The sequence below is a fragment of the Desmodus rotundus genome, chromosome 7, assembly GCF_022682495.2.
Source record: "Desmodus rotundus isolate HL8 chromosome 7, HLdesRot8A.1, whole genome shotgun sequence".
NCBI classification, from domain to species: Eukaryota; Metazoa; Chordata; class Mammalia; order Chiroptera; family Phyllostomidae; genus Desmodus; species Desmodus rotundus.
In genome coordinates, this window is record NC_071393.1 from 93,857,298 (window position 1) to 93,877,076 (window position 19,779).

At 37.7% G+C, this 19,779-nt stretch overlaps 1 protein-coding gene across 4 annotated transcripts in view; it reads left to right on the plus strand.

The window, feature by feature from the left end:
* Nucleotides 1-19,779, plus strand: part of TRIP4 (thyroid hormone receptor interactor 4) — a 57,127-nt gene that overhangs the window by 13,110 nt on the left and 24,238 nt on the right. For all 4 annotated transcript variants that reach the window (XM_024567566.3, XM_024567567.3, XM_045201178.2 and 1 more), the window contains exons 6-9: nt 6,100-6,229; nt 8,358-8,573; nt 12,832-12,958; nt 16,544-16,728. In XM_024567566.3, the coding sequence (XP_024423334.1) occupies nt 6,100-6,229; nt 8,358-8,573; nt 12,832-12,958; nt 16,544-16,728 (658 nt within the window). The remainder of the gene's footprint in view (nt 1-6,099; nt 6,230-8,357; nt 8,574-12,831; nt 12,959-16,543; nt 16,729-19,779) is intronic.

The following is a 19,779-nucleotide window of genomic DNA, read 5'->3' on the forward strand; positions in this document are numbered from 1 at the left end:
AACAAAAAATTATGAAGCAGGCAAAAAACCCCAAGAAATTATGGCCCATTCACAGGAAAAAAAGATATTAACATGGAAATTGTGCCTGAAGCTCAGGCAAAGGAAACTACGAAGAACTAAGGAAACCAAGAAAATAGTGTTACACCAAGTAGAGAATATTAGTAAAGGAATAGGAATTACAGGACTGCCAGTTAAGATGGCTGCATAGGAAGTACTCCTTCCTCCTCCAACCACATCAAAATTACAAGTTAACTACAGTATAAACATCATTCAGAACCACCTGAAATCTGGCTGCCTGGAAGTCCTTCAACTAGGGAATTAAAGAAGAAGCTACATTGAGACTTGGCAGACACTCAGAATGGGCTGGTCCACACCCACATGTGGATAAAATTTGGGAGGGATATCTTATAGCAGAGGTCCCTCTGAGAAGCGAGAGGTCCCAGCCCCACACCAGGCCCCCCAGCCCAGGATTTCAGTGCCTGGAATAGAAGGTTTCATAACTTCTGGTTCGAAAAACCAGTGGGGATTGAGGCAGAGGGAGACTGAGAGCAGCTGGAGTCCCAGGCAGTTCCTCTTAAAGGGCCCACAGACAGACTTGTTCTGACTCACTTACTCTGAGCTTCAGTGCTGGGGCAGCAGCGTAAAAGGCATCAGAGCTATACATGGAAGGAACTGAATCATGTAGGAAAAGGGTGAAAGCTGAAGGGGTGGTAGCTTTCTCCCTGACAGAACTGCAGTTAGAGGTCATTGTTCCTTTGGTGAGCCCTGCCCTACCCAGAGCCAGCAGAGAGGGGGCCATATCTGAGACTCCCATCAACCTGGCTCACACTGCTGCATCCTGGGGATTCCCTGAGGTCCCACCCCATCCAACTTTTGGGCTCACTCAAGCTGTTTCCAGTAGTTTTTCCACACTAATGGCCTGTCTTGGCTCATCCTTCAGATTTTCCTGAAATCTCTCAAACCAGCAGCATCTGGCCTCAGCATGCTCTGTACCTCTCATTAAGTGGCCCCAGGCCCAGCACCAGCAGCAGTCAGGCTCAGTGTTGCAGCTCTCTCTCACCTGGGTACCTCTAAGCCCAGCACAAGTAGCAGCCATCTGCAGATCACTTTGTAGGTCATGCCAGGTGGTCCCAGGCAGAATATAGATGGTGGTTGACCTTGGCCCATACCTACTGGGAGGCCCCAGAGCCTGCACACCTAGTGGATAGCTTCAGACCATGTCAGAGCGCTACCACCCAGCCATCTCTACAGGCAGCAGAGCCCTGCTGAAGTAAGTCCTGCTCTGTGAGGTGGGCTCCGGCATAGCTGATCTTCCATGGTGGTTGGAGGCCGAGGGGTAAATTCCTTCCATCGATGTGCCAACAGCAATCAAGGCTCAATTACATGCGGGTTTACACAGCCCGCCTGTGTGGGGCACACCTTGAATGCCCAGCTTGGGTGATCAGGGCGTCTGTGCCACTGGATCCTACAGAACACCTACCACATTAGGCTACTCTGCCAAGTCTGGGAGACATAGAAGCTCTGTCTAACACATAGAAACACACACAGGGAGGCTGCCAAAATGAAGAGACAAACATGCCCCTAATGAAAGAACAGAACAAAACTCCAGAAAAAGAACTAAACAAAATGGAGACAAGTAACCTACTAGATGCAGAGTTCAAAATGCTGGTTACAAGGATACTCAGTGAACTTAGAAATTTAGGAACATAAAAAAGGACCAGTCAGAAATGGATACAAAAACTGAAATTAAGAGGAATTTATAAGGAATGAAGAGTAGAGTACATGAAGCCAAGAATCATATCAGTGATTTGGAATATAAGGAAGCAAAAAATACCCAGTCAGAACAGCAAAAAGAAAACAGAATCCAAAAAAGTGATGATAGTGTAAGCAGCTTCTGGAACAACTTCAAGAGTACCAGCGTTCTCATCATGGGAGTGCTGGGAGGAGAAAGAGAGAGTGAGAAACTAAAAACCTATTTGAAAAAATAACAATGAAAATCTTCCCTAACTTGGTGAAAAAAAGTAGACATACAATTCCAGGAAGCATAAAGAGTCCCACAGGATGCAAACCCAAAGAGTCCCCTACCAAGATACATCATAATTAAAGTGCCAAAGTTTAAAGACAAAGAATCTTAAAAGCAACAGGAGCAAAACATTAGTTATCTAGAGGGAACATCCATAAGACTGTCAGCTGATTTCTCAACAGAAATTTTGCATGTCAGTGGCATTGGCAAGAAAAATTCAAAATGAAGAAAATCAGGGACCTACAACCAAAATTACCCAGCAAAGCTATACTTAAAATTGAAGAACAGATGAAGAGGTTCCCAGACAAGACAAAGCTAAAGGAGTTCACCACCACCAAACCAGTATTTTTTTAAGTCCTCAACTGAGAATATATTTAATTGATTTTAGAGAGAGAAGAAAGCAGAAAGAGAGAAACATCACTGTGAGAAACATCAATTGCCTCCCATAGGCTCCCTGTTCTGGGATCATACCCACAGCCTAGGTACGAGCCCTGACCGGGAATTGAACCCACAACCTTTTGGTGTGAAGGACAATACTCCAGCCAACTGAGCCACCGTCCAGGGCACCACCGAACCAGAATTATATGAAATGCTAAACGTGTCCAACCTTTTGGCATCTCTGGGCCACACTGGAAGGAGAAAAGTTGTCTTGGGCCACACATTAAATACACAAACACTAATAGAAACTGATGAGTAAAAAAAAAGGTTTTAAGTAAATTTACAGTTTTGTATTGGGCCACATTCATAGCCATCCTGGGCCAGAAGGAGAAAAGATCAAAAATATTACCAGGAACATTAGCCCTGGCCAGTGTGGCACAATTGGTTGGAGCATCATCCCTGTAAACCAAATGGTCATGGGTTTGCATATAACTAGGTTGTGTGTTCTGTTCCCAGTTGGGGCACATATGAGAGACAATGGATTGATGTTTCTCTCTCACATCAAAATTTCCCTCTCTCTCAAATCAATAAGTGTGTCCTCAGGTAAGGATAAGAAATAAAAATTAAAAAATATATATGAACATTAAAATGTCAATAACTACACATCTATCAACAATTGAATCTAAAAAACCAAATAACAGAACAAGCAGAACAGAACACAGACTTAGACATTTTGATGGTTGCCAGATGGGAGAGGGCTATGGGGGATGGGTGAAAAAGGTGAAGGGATTAAGTGCAAATTGGTTATTATAGAAAAGTCACGGGGATGTAAAGTACAGCATAGGAATAATATTATAATAACTATGTATGGTGTCAGATGGCTGTGAGATTTATTTGGATGATCACTTAGTAAGTTATGTAATGTCTGATCACTGGGATGTACATGTGAAACTAATATAATAGTGTATGTCTACTGTAATTGAAAAATTAAAAAATGATTTAAAAAATTTAAAGAATCTAAAATGAGAGAACGAGGATAATAGAAAATCACCATTAGAACCCCGTAATGACAGTAATGGTTACAGTTAAGATCCACCAATGTATGCTGAAATTGTTGGATGAACATTAAGAATAGGATTTGCAAGGTCACAGAAGACAAGAATTGTCACAGGTTGGAGGAGACTAAGACATGACAACTAACTGCAATGTAGGATCCTGAATTGGACCCCAGAACAGAAAAATAACTTTAATTAAAAAAATGTTGAAATCCAAATAAAGTCTGTAATTTAGTTAATAGTATTGTACCAATGTTAATTTCTTTCTTTTCATAATTGTGCTATGGTTATATTAGATAAGATATTAACATTAAGGGAAGTTGAATGAAATTTATCAGGAACTCTCATTTTCTTTGCAACTCTTTTTTAAGTCTTTAATAGTTGAAAAACGTGAATAAATAGTTAAGGACATTGTTTTTTGTTGTTGTTGTTGTTCAAGTACAGTTGTCTCCATTTTCCCCCTACCAGTTAAGGACATTTTTAAAAGAAAAAATCATATTCATTAATTTCCACATATGAAAATATTTTGGGTTTTTTAAATACAGATATTAGTTTATATTGTAAAGGAGCAATCAGAGTATGTGTATTTGTTTCTCCTATTTTTCAATTAACATTTTAAAATTAGTTTCTATGTTGCTATATAGTCTTCATATTTATTGTTTTTCATGGCTAAAAATAATCTATTAACTCAATTTATTGTACTATGATTACTTATTTTCTACTGGATATTTTGACCCTTTCCAAATTATCAATAATATCACAAGTGGTCATTTTTTGTTAATATATCTTTTTATTTACTTTCTTGTGATAAATTCCTGAGAATGGGATTATTGAGTTGAATATTGATAATTTTTGACATTTAAGATGTATTTATCTTATTACATTACCAAAATATATTGTACCATCTACAACAATATTAGTTTTATACCTGAGACCCTGTCATCATTGAGTTTTGACATTTCAAATTTTTAGTTTTTTATAGTTGTAATTTTTCAGAATTATTAATGAGGTTGAACAGGTCTCCATACTTTTTAAATTAGGATTTCTATAAGGTCATTATTATGAGAAAAGGTAATTCTAAGTGTTTTTTAAAAAATATTTTATTTAGCCCTGGCTGGTGTGGCTCAGTGGATTGAGCATGGGACTGTGAACCAAAGGGTCGCCGATTCGATTCCCGGTCTAGGGCACAAGCTTGGGTTGTAGGCCCGCTCCCCAGTGGGGGCTTACGAGACACAACCACACATTGATGTTTCTCTCCCTCTCTTTCTCCTTCCCTTCCCCTCTCTCTAAAAATAAATAAAATCTTTTTTTTAATCTTTAAAAAAATATTTATTTAGCCCCGACTGGCTAGCTCAGTTGGTTAGAGCATTGCCCTGCTACACCAAGGTTGTGGGTTTGATCCTCTGTTAGGGCATGTACGAGAAGCAACCAGTGAAAGCATAAATAAGTAGAACAACAAAATGATCCCTCTCTCGCTCTCGCTCTCGCTCTCGCAAATTAATACATTACAAAAACAAAAAGATTTTATTTATATATTTTGTGGGGGCAGGGGAGGGAGGAGAAAGACAGGGAGAGAGACATCTGTGTGTGAGAGAAACATCACTTGGTTGCCTCTCACATGCCCCCAACTGGAGACCTGCAATTCAGTCCATTGAGCCACACCATCCTGGGTATCTAAATGCTTTTTTAATGTTCAGAATATAAGAATCAGTCAATCAGTCAGTCTCTCTTGCTTTCACTCTTTTTTTTTTTTAATATTTATTGATTATGCTATTACAGTTGTCCCATCCTCCCCCCCCCACTCCACTCTTGCTTTCACTCTTGCTCTCTTTAAATTTTAAAAGAAAGATTTTACAGGATTTTGAACAGGCCTAGAGTTTTATGTAAAGAGATAGGTCAACTATTATTATTGCCTAGTTGTTTTCCTAACTAATTTTGGTTTTATCACAATTTATGGCTTTCTTTTCTGGGATATATATGTGTTTATTTGTGTGTGTGTATGTATACATAGATATTTATACTATGCTTTCACAAAGGAGATAACACATAGGCCAAGGAATTAATATAGGCTTTAGATTTAGACAGACCTAAGTTTAAATTTTGTTTCTACCCTCTAATTTCTGAGTGAACTCAGTAAGCTTATTGTTTCTGAACTTTAGTTTCTTATCTGTAAAACAAAGATAATACAAATTTTCTAACAAGGTTATTGTGAATATTAAATAATACGACATATATTAAGTGCCTTAGCATCTAATAAGTTCTAATTATTACTGTCTCCTTTCTACAGTTTCTTCTCTTTTTTCTTCCATTATTTAGTTGTTAGTTTTGATATGTAAAAGTATGTTTAGAAGTGATATTCAGTTCAACTCAATAAAGTTGTTCGTTTATAAGGCATTGTATATTGTGCGGTTAAATAGCTTGGTGATCCAAATTTCCATAACGTAAGAAATGGAGCTTAACGATTATTGAGAACCTATTATTTGTCAAGTACTACCTGTGTACTTGTTTGTTTTCCATTGAAATGAAGTCTGTTGGTCATCAGAGTAGAGTCAGATCTTCTGATACTTTATTTTCTGTTGCGCAGTATTAACAATTAATTTGTATTATAGACTGACATCATTTGATTTCCTTATTGAATTTCAGGGTCAGAGAGTTCTGTAAAGGTGGACGTCTCTACCAAGGACCTTCTTCCTCATCAAGAATTGCGATTTAAGTCTGGTCTGGAGAAGGCTATCAAGCATAAAGACAAACTGTTAGAGTTTGACAGAACTAGGTATGATGCGGTTAGAGTAACAAGTGCTAGGAAGTAGGCTAATCCACAGATTCTGCCTATAAAAACATTATTTTGGCCCTGGCTGGGTAACTCTGTTGATAAGAGTGTTGTCTTGATATGCCAAAATTGTGGGTTCAATCCCTGGTTAGGGCACATGCAAGAACTACCCAATGTACACATAAATAAGTGGAACGACAAATCAATGTTTCTCTCTCTTCCTCTCTCTCTAAAATCAATAAAGAAAAAAAAGAAAAAAAACATTATTTTGGCACTTGATGCATCCTTAGGAATGGAGTATGAAAAAATTTATAGGAAAAGAACAATAGGATGCTTTACATAGGAAGCCTACATTTGTTTTTGAATTCACGTTTAAGTAAGATTGGCTCCCACCAAGAGGATCCTACATTGAAACATATTTTGATTTTTGGCACATGCTAGTACACTCCCCAGAAAGTTGATTTGGGTTGACAGAATTCCCCACTCGTTTCACTTGGAGCCATTCAGTCATCATGTATATTAGAGTGCCTGCCACATGCAAACTGCTGTGCTTGGCTCTGGAGGGTCTATTAGCTGCAGCCTCTGGGAGAGCATAGGTAATGGCACATCACGGGAAGGCATGATTTACTCTTCCCCTTCCCTTTGACACTAAATGTGTTTTCTGATTCAATGATTAACATATTAAAATGTCCCGAAGTTGGCTTTTACATTCCTACACTTTAGTCATTTAGCCCACCAACTTCTCTTCAGGAAACAGAATCTGCAAGTTCTATTTTTTATTTCTTTCTCTCTTTCATTTTTTTTCTTCTTTTGTACCAAATGCCTATATTGAAAACCAGTTAATGGTAAAGCAAATATTAAATAGGACTTAATGCTCACATTTCAAATGGCCATGTGAGAGTTCTTGGACCCCAAATCTGTTACTTACTGTAACTGACCTGGTAGTCTGTCCCTGGCATTATGATCCTTTGGTTAGACCACCTACTACTACCAGACTGTTTGTTATGAATGCATGAGATACAACTCCGAAAGCTAGTCCTTAAGTACGCCCATCACAAGGTTTGTAATTCCATATTTACTCTTAATCCTTTAAAAATCACTTTTAGTCCTACTCAGTAAAACTTAACATTAGAAATAGAATTAGAAATGGAGTACATTTCTTGATAAATAAGAACTGGAAAAGTGTCTCCCTATTGAAATGGCCCTTTTGCTGATGTGTTCAATGGCACCGCTTTCATTATTTAGGTTTACGTATAAGACCAGTTTTCTCCTGAGACGTCTTAAACTTCCCACTCTCAGTCTACTTTATAACCTAAAAATCCAGCTGAGTCCTGAGTAATTGAAATAAATATGTGAATATGATTTCGGTGTTTCCCTCTGCCTGTGTATGTTACAAATTTGTAATTATGCACAAATCCAGTTGATTTGTGACTTTAGAGTTGTCACTTCACTTCTGTGAGCCCTGGGTTTATCATCTGTAGAATGAGAGAGTGGATCAAGATTTCTTCTAGTTCTCAGTTTTTTGGTATGATCTTAGAAACAGGCCTGGTTATCATACCTTGGATTGGCCATTGTATTAGTAAGGGACTGGAGATTTGGGCAGGGAAACTGCCATATAGTAGTAGAGTACTAAGCTGTCCTAAGCGTGAGCCACAGGACTTCGGGTCCAGATTAGAACGGCAGTTTCTAAGGGAAAGGGTAGCAATTTGCCCTAGCAGGAATAGACTGGGTCCCAGCTGTTGAGGGATTCTGATATTAAGTAAGCTGCCAAGACATGAGCTCAGGTGCAACAAAACCAGGCAAAAGCCCAGTTTCAGAAGATAAGGACTAGAGTAGTAAGAAGGCTAGAAGGATGGTGGATTAGGATGCTTTCTTATCCTGCCTGAGGATGAGATTAGTTTTAGGAGCTAAACTGAGCCTGCAGTGGGAATAAGATATATGCAGAAGCTGGGAGCCAAGCACAGTTTGACTTGGTTTTAGAACATTCTTGGGCCTCCTTGTTTGATATAATAACCTTTAGAACAGCATAAGAGTGAGCTGCCTTGAAATAGTTTTCTAGGAATCAAGTCCTTATTTGTCAATAGGTGGCCTAATTGCCAGGTCTTCTTTTTTTTCTTTTTTCTTTTTTTAGTATTCGAAGGACCCAAGTAATTGATGATGAGTCAGATTACTTTGCCAGTGATTCTAACCAGTGGTTGTCCAAAATTGAGCGGGAAACTCTGCAGAAGCGAGAAGAGGAGCTAAGGGAATTTCGACATGCCTCTCGGCTCTCTAAGAAAATCACCATTGACTTTGCAGGAAGGAAGATTGTGGAAGATGAAAGTCCGCTAGCCGAGTATCATAGCAAGTAAGTGGATAGCAGCAGAAAGGGTCTGAAAGAAGGGGGTGGTTTGACTGTAAAAGATTTGCCTCTTCTAATGGATCTGTTATTTTTGTTTTTTAAAAAATTAATATATTTATTTGGAATAAAAACATGTAAGAGTAGCTAATAAAATTTTGAAAATGAACATAGAGGGGAGCTTGTCCCACTAGATAACTACTATAGTTTTATAAAAAACTTTTTAAAACAACAAAGTACAGTTTCGGCACAGGACTAGATCACTGAAACATAATAGAATCCAGAAAGAGACCTGTGTGTCTGCATTGTGTGTGTGCACGGGTGTGTGTCTCTGTATGTGTGTAAATTTAGTAACAGATAAAGGTAATATTTCTGAACAGTAAGGAAAGGATTAAATACATGATGGGATGATTGACCACCAGCTTAGAAAAAAAGTCTACAGTAGATCTCTACCTCAAATCATTCTATGATAAGTTTGACTAAGAAGATAAATATTAAAAAAATAAAAGAATCAGAAAGAAATATAGAAATACAGGAGAATATAGTCACTCTTGGTGTGATAAATCTCTTTCTAAGCAGGATATAAAACCCAAAAGTCAAAAGACATAAGATATTTTAAATACAGTAAAAAAGTACCAGACTGAGAGGAAATATTTTCAACATTTGTAATTGTCAAAGAGTAGCCCTGGCTGATGTGGCTCAGTTGATTGAGCTCTGGCCTGTGAACCAAAGGGTTGCCTGTTCGATTCTCAGTCAGGGCACATGCCTGGGTTGCAGGCCAGGTCCCCAGTTGGGGGTGTGTGAGAGGCAACTGCACATTGATGTTTCTCTCTTTCTCCCTTCCCCTCTCTCTAAAAATAAAAAAGTATAAAAAAATAGTCAAAGGAAGCAGGCCAGGCGCTCCTCACTGGATGAACAGATAGAGGTGGGTGGGTGTGTGCGCACAACGCACTGGGGTGTCACTCAGCCATAAAAGAAACGGATCCTGCCGTTTGCAACAACACGGATGGACCCAGATGGTATAGGTTAAGTGAAATTAAGTCAGAGAAAGACAAATACTGTATCATTTCACTTAGGGGTGGAATCTAAAAAACTAAAATGAACAAACAGAACAAACTGACCCATAGATAGAGAAAAACTGATAATTGCCAGAGGGTTGGGCAGTGGGGGTATGGACAAAAAGGCTAAGGGGATTAGGAGGGGCAATGTAAATAGTGATGGGGATGTAAAGGACAACGTAAGGACTGTTAATATCACAATAACTTCGTATCGTGACAGATGGATAGTGGACTTTTTGTGGCGATCACTTTGTAAGGTGCATAAATGTGAAATCTCACTATGTTCTGCACCTGAAACCAATATAACATTGTATGTCAACTGTACTTTAATTCAGAAGAGCTTTACATTTCAGAATAAAAATTAGACATGAAACCAAAAAAAAAAAAAGTCAAAGAATAATATCTGTACTACATAAAGGCCTGCAAATTAAAAGAAAAAGACAAAAAAAATCCAGTAGAATAATGGGCAGAGGCTGAGAATAGACAGTTTACAGGTAAGGAAATACAAATAGTCATTAAACATTTAAAAAGATGCTCAACTAGTTATCAAAGAAATGCAAATTTTTAAACAATGTATCATAAAATTGGCTGAAATAAAATATATGTAATATTGTGTAATCTGTGAGTGTAGGAAAATGGGTATGCTCTTTTACTGTGGGTGAGAGTACTAAAATGGTGCACCCTCTTTCAGGCATACAGCTTAGTGATCAGACAGTTACATACCCTACAGTTGGATGCCTTTTTAGGAGATAAACAAGCACAAGCAAGATTAGGCTTTGAGGTGCCTTTTGTCCCATGTGTTCATGTGATGTGAACAATGACCAGTGTGAACTACACAGCAGAGGACCAGTCCCTAATTCTGAGCTAGACATATATGAGTGGTATATATGTGTATGTGTATAGAGGCACACACAGCTGCACAGAAGGATGAGCATAGGGAGCCCCCCCAAAATCAATACAAATAAAAATAATAAAATAGTACAGCCTCAACACCAAGAGTAAATTTTAATGTACACTATGGATTTGGGGTGATAATGATGTGTCATTGTAGGTTGATTAATTGTTACAAATGTACCACTCTAGTGAGGGATGGTTGATAATAGGGGAGGCTCTGAATGTGTTGGGCCAGGGAATATATGGGAAATTTCTGAATTTTACATTCAGTTGTGCTATGAACCTAAAACTGCTCTAAAAAATTAAATCTATTGAAAAAATTGCCACTATGGCCACTTAGAGTTGACAGGGGTTACACATATTGGCTCCAGCACAGTACTGAAAAGAAAGCTCATAGAGGTCTCACCCTGATTTCTGTTTTGAAAAAGACACACCTCTGTGTGGGTGTGGATGTCTGTCTGTCTGTCTGTCTGTCTGTCTCTCTCTCTCTCATATACACATGCACCCCTGGATAATACTGAATACAGTAGTGTTTTTTACAAAGCCCAATCCTTGGCTTTTCTCTTTCATTCCTGGAAAATCCACCATAGAATTTTCCTAAGCAAAGGTTATTCTCTCCCTACAAGAAGTTCTGCCACTAGATTCAAAATAATTATTTATTTTTACCTATTATGTATATGATACACAGATATAAAGAAAAAAATATATCTGAGTGATGGGTTTAGGAGTTTATTTTCTTTCTATTACTTTGTATTATCCAGTTTTTCCATAATAGAAATGGATTGCTTTACCAATAAAAATCATTTCATATCTAATAAAAAAGAGGGTAAAACTTTTAGAAGAGAAATTGGGCAGTATCTCAAAATTTAAATTGTGTAAACTTTTTGACTTATCAGCTACACACCAGATATCAAGTGCTAGTTTCTTAATTCCCTTCTCAAAAATTAAAAAAAAATATTTTCCACCTGAAATACCACATGAAAAATGGTATTTCATTATAATTTGTATTCACATGTCTATGCTTTGGTTGCATGCTAGTAAGTCTGAACATTCTAAAAATGTATTGATTAGCTATTTGCATTATTTCTTTTATACATTATAGAGTTCTGGATATACTTACCACTGTATTGTGTCTTAAATCTACAGTATTTCCCTCCTTCAGATCCCACCTCTCCACCACCATATTTTAGACTCACCTCTTCTTTCAAATTCTTGTACTCTCTTTTATTTAAGCTTTATGCCTCTGTTTTTGCTTCTCCTTTGGTTTGGAAATCCCTCCCCCAACCTTTGCCTTTCAAATAATCTGCTTCTCTCTTGAATCTACTTAGTACAGCACATGGGATGATAGGATAGTAACCACCAGATGGATTGTGCCTCATAGTATTAATTACATTCTCTCATGTTTTGCTCATCTTTATAGCTGTCTTACACCTGCAAATTAGATTCTAGGCTTTTTGAAGGCAGGAACCATGTCCTCCATACCTTTTAAGTTGCCTTGCATATAGGAGGTTCCTAACAACTATCTCTTTAATTATATTCAAGGTCAGGTTTAGCCTTTTCGGCTGGTAGAAGCTTTTCATTATGTTGTGCCCCAGAATTATCATCATCCACATTTGTCAAGCATCCAGCACGGGCATGGAATAAAGTAGCAAGTAATGTAGTACTATAGAATAGAATAAGATACGGTTCCTGCAGGACCTATGGTCTCTTACTTATCCAGGAGAATGAGTTCCACAAATGAAAATTATTACATAGGTTTAGAGCCGAATAGTCATACCAAACATGACCATAGGATGTATCTGATGATTAAGTAGTAGGTGCTACAGGACTTCAGAGAAAGGAGGAAGCACTTTTGTATGGGGCCAGTAGAGGGCCCCAATAGAACTTTGGGCCCTTAAAGCAAGGCTAGAATTCAGATCAGCATGTAAGAGTGGAGTGAGGGATTCCTGAGTGGGCAGAGAAATAATTGAATGTGTTGAATAAATAGGCTGCTATAGAATAATACTCTCTTGAGGGTCAGACTGTTTCTAGGCAACTTTTCTAGTTCTGGCATTTTAATAATCTGGGTAAACAGATGAATGATTGTAGTGTGCCCAACGTATTTTCTTAGCATTCTGGAGCTTTTGCTAACTCATTCCTTAGTGTTCTTGGAGTGAACAGAAGGAAGTTGGGGGGCCAGGGAAGGATGTCATCCACGAACCCCTCTTTGAATTTTAAATTTCATTACTGTAGAAGGGTTGTTGGTGATGGTAAGTAAGGATGTTCTGAGCATAGAACATTACCAATTATTGCATCCTTTGGTTTGTTAACCACAGACGAGATGAGGCAATACAGGCCATTGCCAGTGGAACCTTGAACCAACCACTGACCAAATTGGATAGATCTTCTGAAGAGCCTTTGAGAATTCTGGTGAATCCCAACCTGTACCAGTCCCCTCCCCAGGTTAGTGGACCTTTGCTCTAACTGTTAATGAGAGAAGTTTGGGCCCAGACATTTCTCCTTTCAAGTATGCCTCTTTAATAGGCTTTAAATACCAATCTGCTTTCTCAGCACACTCACCAACTTTATTCTCTGGCTCAATATATTCCAGTCTTTTTGCAGCACTTCTGACAAGATGACCTGTATTATCTTCTGAGTATTTCCAAAGAGAGGGCTTTGTTAAGTACTGTGGAGATTTAGACAGTAATTCCGTGGTCCTTTCATTAATGGAGAGGGGGGTATATTTTATAGAATATGGGTAGTCCCATAGAGTGATGTTTTACATTAATACATTATTTCACATATTCGTTTTGTCATTTATTTTTCTATCAAGTACATTAAACATCTGCTATGTACAAGGACAATAGAAAGTGATCAACCAGACATTATTTCTATCTTTAAAGAATTCATAGACAAGTAGGGAAAAGATTACGTAGGCAGCTCTGAGACTAATGGAGATATAAATGAAGTATGTGGAAACCTGAGGAAGGAAAGACTACTTCCAGTTGAGGGGAATAAAAAAGGCTTTTATAGGGAAGCTGCATTGATTAAAAGTAAATATCCAAGAAAATGGATGTTTGGGGACAGTGGGAAAAAATATTTCAGGTAGAATGAATTGTAGGAAGGTGTGGGTACACAAAAGCATGGGAGATATATATATATATAGAGTAGTGAGTGTAGGCTACCTAGCTAGTACTCACAAAAGGGATTATTATGAGATTATTAGAGTAGGGTTAGGTAGGTAGAAACCAGAGCTTAAATGTTTAGGTAGGAAGTTTTCATATTTTTATTCTGTAAATAAATGTGAGCCAGAGAAGGTTCTTAAACAGAGAGGTGCAATCAGAGCAGGGGTTTAGACAGCTTAACTGGAAGGATTTGTTATCCAGCACTGCGTAAGTGCTAGGTTCTTTGCTGGGTGCTGGACAATTAAAAGATAAAGCCCCAACTCCTGTCCTTAAGGACTTCAAATCTAGTGGGAAGAGTGTTTGAATACAAATAATTAAAATTAATTAAGGTAATTGCTATGATGGGCACATGTCATAGGTATAATAGGACTTTAGGAGAGAGTTCATAAGCCCACCAAAGAAGTCACAAAAGAAATAGTGTTTGAGAGGAATGAATAGGAATTTCCAAGCAGACAGATCTGGGGAGGGAATTCCAGATAGAAGGTACAAACATGTACAAAGACTCAGCAGTTTGAGAGCATTGTAGGTTTGGAGAATCACAAGTGATTAAGTATTGTTGGAAATTAAAATTGGACTAGTAAGTAAATTAGTTTCCTAGAGGAGCCATGACAAAGTAGCACAACTGGATGTTGGCTTAAGACAACAGAAATTTATTTTCTCACTGTTCTCACCCTGAAATCACGGTGTTGGTAGGGCCACGCTCCCTCGGAAGGCTCTACTGGAGAATGCTTTCTTGCCTTTTTCAGCTTCTGGTGTCTGCAAGGCATCCTCTGGTTTGTAGCTGTGTCACTCTAACTTTTGCCTCTGTCTTCGCGTGGCCTTCTTCTGTGTGTCTTATTCTCTGTGTGTTCTCTCCTTTTATAAAGACACCAATCATTAGGTTTGGGGTCCACCCTAATCCATTATGACCTTATGTTCACTTGATTACATCTGCAAAGACTCTTATTTCCAAGTAAGGCTCTGGGTGGACACAAACTTTGGGAGGATACTACTTAACCCGGTGTAGTAGACAACATCTCATCATGAAGACCTTTATGTCTCACACTAGGGAGTTTGGTTTTATCCTAATATAGGCAAAGAAGAGGCCTTGATGAATTTTAGTAGGTTGGCTTGACTTCCATGCCTGTATGGAGGGTGGATTGGGTGGAGGAGTAAGACTAGAAGCAGGGAAATTGCTAAGAAGCTTGTTACAGTAGCCCAGTGGGGAGATGCCAAGGGCCTAAATTAGTATTGTAGCACTAGCAGGACAATAGAGTTATTCAGAGACTAAAAATGTAGATGAGGAGACCAATTAGCAGGCTCTATAATAATATTATTGAAAGGTAATAAGATCGAGCAAAAAGGAAAAACAACTCATGGACAACAGTGTGGCGATTGGGGGAGGAATGGGGTGTAATGGAGACAAATGGCAACGTGAAAATTTCTATTAAAAAATAAAAACTATTAGAGTCAAAACTCAACAAAAAAGGTAATAAGAGATTAATTTAAGAAAGTGGCTATGAGAATAGAGAAACCGATATTAACAAGAACTAAAAGAGAAATAGAGAATTTTGGCCTCAGAATTGTTCGAATACCAACATTTTTATGAAATCACTTACTTCCCCTATAATGGATCAGTTCTTCCTCTGTGTTCCTACTTAAGGGCTTATATCCCTTATATCCCTTATATCCCTTGTGTAGTATTTACTCAATTCTGCCTAATGTTTTGGGTAGTTATGTGTCTGTCTTCTATTAGGGTTATAAGTTCCTTGAATGCAAGAACCGTATCTTTTTTATATTTTATATGTGTTGCTACTTTATGTCTTTTCATATAGTTAAGTATTTAAATATTTTTTAAGACACAAAACAGTAATTAGACTTATAAAATTTTATTGCAAAAGGATTCTTAGATATTTATTTAGTCCAACCCCATCATTTTACAGTTGAGAAAACTGAAACCTTTAGGGGTTAAATGATTGCTCAGAGTTTCTAGACTGCCACTCTAGCATTTTTTTATCCTATAATTATACTAAATAAAAAGTCAAAAATTAAGGCAACTAACCCCAACCTCACCATCCTAATAAAGCCTTTTCCCCCACTTAAATTTCGAGCACACAGTCTTCTTGCTCTGGATGGAAGGAACACTAACCTTTGTCATTCTCTGACTAAACTACTGCCGGGACTCTTCATTCTCCTTTAACTACCTGTACTCTGTAATTTTCTACCCTTTTTACATGTTGGGACCATAGTTTCTGTAGTGATTCATCTTTCTTTTAGGGGACAAGTTATTCAGTTCAGGGTAAGAGAATACTTCATGTATCTGAGAGTCAAAACTGCTGCCCCTGACAGCATCTGTTTGGCTTTATCACACTAACAGCATGCAATTCTGCACCCTAAGTACATCAAGAATGTACGGACGAAAACACTGAACCTTCATTTGGCTGGTAGATTTGTGTTGGGAAACTTTGCAGCATCCAGTATGTGATATTAGCAAGCATAAAGTAGAAAAAATTACAGATCAATTATTTGGTCTGATAGTTGTGCTGTTGCTGGAATTAGGAAGCTTTGTATGGAGATTTCAAAAAAAATTTTTTTTTTAAGGTTACAACCCACTTTATTGAGATACTCACTTTATTGTGCTGGTCTGGAACTCAAAATTCTAATTATCCTTTAAGATGGGACCTTGTTATCATACCTGGGGCTCCTACTGAATTTATACCTTCTCTAGCATTTTTGGCCCTGTTTCAGACAAAGATGGGATAAAATTTTCTAAGAATATGTTCCCACTATGATTTCTTCATGATTAGCAGGATTCATCTTATTTTTTACACCTACTTCAAGTTCTTCCCTTTTCAGAACGTGTGTTTGGTTTTTTCCCATGTAGTGGATAGATCAGACAGGTGCAGCCTCGCAGAAGAAGCCTTTGCATTCAGCAGGATCAGAACAGTTCAACTCAACCCGGCACCAGTTGCGAATCCAGGATGAAGAATTTCAAGAAGGCTTTGATGGTGGCTGGTGCCTCTCTATGCATCAGCCCTGGGCTTCTCTGCTTGTCAGAGGGATTAAAAGGTAAGAACAGAAAGGAGTCTTGGCAGTGAGAGATTTTACACAATGACATAAGGTTGATTTAGAATTATAGATTGTAATCTATTTTCCCTAATCTAGTGATGATTTAGAATACTCTTTAGTACATAGAATTTTAAGCAATATATTCATATTACTGACTTGGTAATATTTTTTGTTATTGTTTCTTTATTTTACTGAATAGCTTTTAAAAACTGAGGTTAAAATGGTTAAGGATTTTAATCATAACAAAGAATAGAATACCAGTTTTTTTCATCTTTGGAGGAAGCCTATTGATAAAACTTCTCTTGGCTTTGCCTTTGTAGTACACCACTCAACAACTTTAATGGTTTGATCCTATTTGAAATTCAAAGTTGTTAATGCCTATTTATTAATTTTTTCAGATTCTAGCCTAACTGTGCTTTCCTCCCTCCTTCCTCCCATCTGTCTATTTATTTGTCTGAGTAACCATACGAAGAAACCATTTTACCACAAATTCCTTTTCTACAAAAAATGAGGGAAGTAATGAGGGATTGTAGGGGTGTAGTAGAGTGGAGTCATACCTATTAGTGATGACAGTAATAGTTTACAATTCCATGGTTTTATACGTTTCTTCTCAATTCAGTTTTTAAAAATAGGATTTTTTTTTTGCTTTTATAAATGTAAATAGAAAATTGGAAGATACAGAAAAGTAGCTAGAAAAAGAAAGATCACCTGTGATTCCATCACCTAGAAACAGCTACTGTTAGCATTTTGGAGTGTTTATATTCTTTTTCCTGTGCAAACTGTTATATAGTGAGGTCATAATATATACAGTGTCCAGCACAAGTAACACTCCTTTTTTATTACAAAGTATTTTATTACAAAATCATAAGCATGTAATTCTGTAACATAACAATATCACACTCAAGCATACCATATGACATTTTAGGTGAAATGTTCAAATTAAAACTATAATTTCTTACACCCATATTATTACCCTACCAACCACACTCAAGCAGGCGTTACTTCTGCTGGACTCTATGTTTGTATTTTTCTTCTTTCACTTATCATTACAGTTATTTTTTTCTTTTTTATCCATTTTTATTAAGATAAAATTGACATATAACATTGTATTTGTTTAAGAAATACAACGTAATGATTTGCTTCACATGTATATATTGCAAAATGATTGCCACAATGAGTTTAGTTAGCATCCATCACCACACATAGTTACACATTTTTTGGTTTTTATTAGACAACTTTTAAGATCTATTTTCTTTTTAAAGATTTTATTTACTTACTTTTAGAGACAGGGAAAGAGAGGGAGAAAGAGAGGCAGAAAAACATCAATGTGTGGTTGCCTCTCTTACATACCCCCAACTGGGGACCTGGCTTGCAGCCGAGGCATGTGCCCTGACTAGGAATTGAACTGGTGACCCTTTGGTTCACAGGCTGGCACTCAGTCCACTGAGCCACACCAGCCAGTGCAGATCTATTTTCTTAGCAGCTTTCAGATATGTACCATAACGTATTGTTAACTTTAGTCACCATGCTGTACGTCCCCAGGACTTACGTGTAAGTGGAAGTTTGTAACTTTTGACTATTTCCCCTATTTCCTTCTGGCAGCTACCAATCTGTTTTATGTATCTATGAGTTTGTTTTTTTCACATTCTACATGTAAGTGAGATCATATAGTATTTGTCTTTCTCTAACTTATTTCACTCAGCAAAATGCCCTCAAAATCTGTCCATGTTGTTGCAAATGGCAGGATCTCTTTCATTTTTATGGCTGTGAATAATATTTAATTATATATAATCACATTTTTTTAATCCATTCATTTGTTAATGGACACTTAGGTTGTTTCCATATCTCGGCCATTGTGAATAATGCTGCACTGAATTTGGGAGGGCAAATATCTCCTTTTTTCCATCTTATTTTATCAATTAGAATTTTATATGCCTGACAGTGTCCTAATTCGTAACAGTGATGATACTTTATATTTAAATAGAATTTTACAGTTTTCAAAGCAGTGGCTCTATAAATTGATCGGGCCAGTGCTATCACAGTCTTGGACGAATGAGGACACTTAGGCAGGCAAAGGTAAAGTAGCTTGCTCTGAATGACAAAGTCAGTCATTTGTCAGGGATGGTTCAGATTTCAAAGTGCTTTTTCCACTCTGACTATGTAAGCTTCAGTCATTTCTCCACTTTCCTGAAAGAAAATTTATCATCAGCATTTAGGAACAGTCATTTGTGTGTTAGTGTTTTCATGATTAGTTGTGATTTCCCTCCTTTGTTAAGGTACATTACTGTTTTTCTACCCTCTTGAAGATGGGGCTTTCTTGCTTTGGCTCCTAATTGTTTTATAGTTCACAAGTGTAATGCTGTTAGGGCGAGTACTTCATTTATTTATTTTTAGAGAGAGAAGGAAGGGAGAAAGAGAGGGAGAGAAACATAGATTGATTGCCTCTCGCATGCCACCAACAGGGGAGGGGTCCTGGCCTGCAACCCAGGCATGTGCCCTGGTTGGGAATTGAACCAGTGACCCTTTGGTTTGCAGGCTGGTGCTCAATCCATTGAGCCATAATACCAGCCAGGGCAGAGCCCATGCATTTGAGTTTGCTTCTGCTCCAGGGCAACAAGGCTCTCAGATGTCTGTTTTCTCATTCAGTTCTCTGCAATTTATGTGTTTCCCCTTTTTATTTTTATGTATTTATTTTAGAGAGAGAGAAATGCCAGTCTGTTGTTCCATTTATTTAAGCATTCATTGGTGGTTTCTTGTATATGTCCTGACCAAGGATCCAACTTGCAACTTTGGTGTATCGGATAACACTCTAACCAACTGAGCTACCTGGCCAGGGCAGGTGTTTTCCTTTTAAAACAATTAAAAATATATATATGTTTATTGATGTTCGAAAGGAAGGGAGATAGAGAGAGAAAGAGAAAGAGAGAATCATTGATGTGAAAATAACATTGACTGGTTGCCTGCCGTACGTGCCCTGACTGGAGATTGAACCTACAACCTAGCTATGTGCCCTGACTGGGAATTGAACCCCCGACTTTTTGGTGTTTGGGA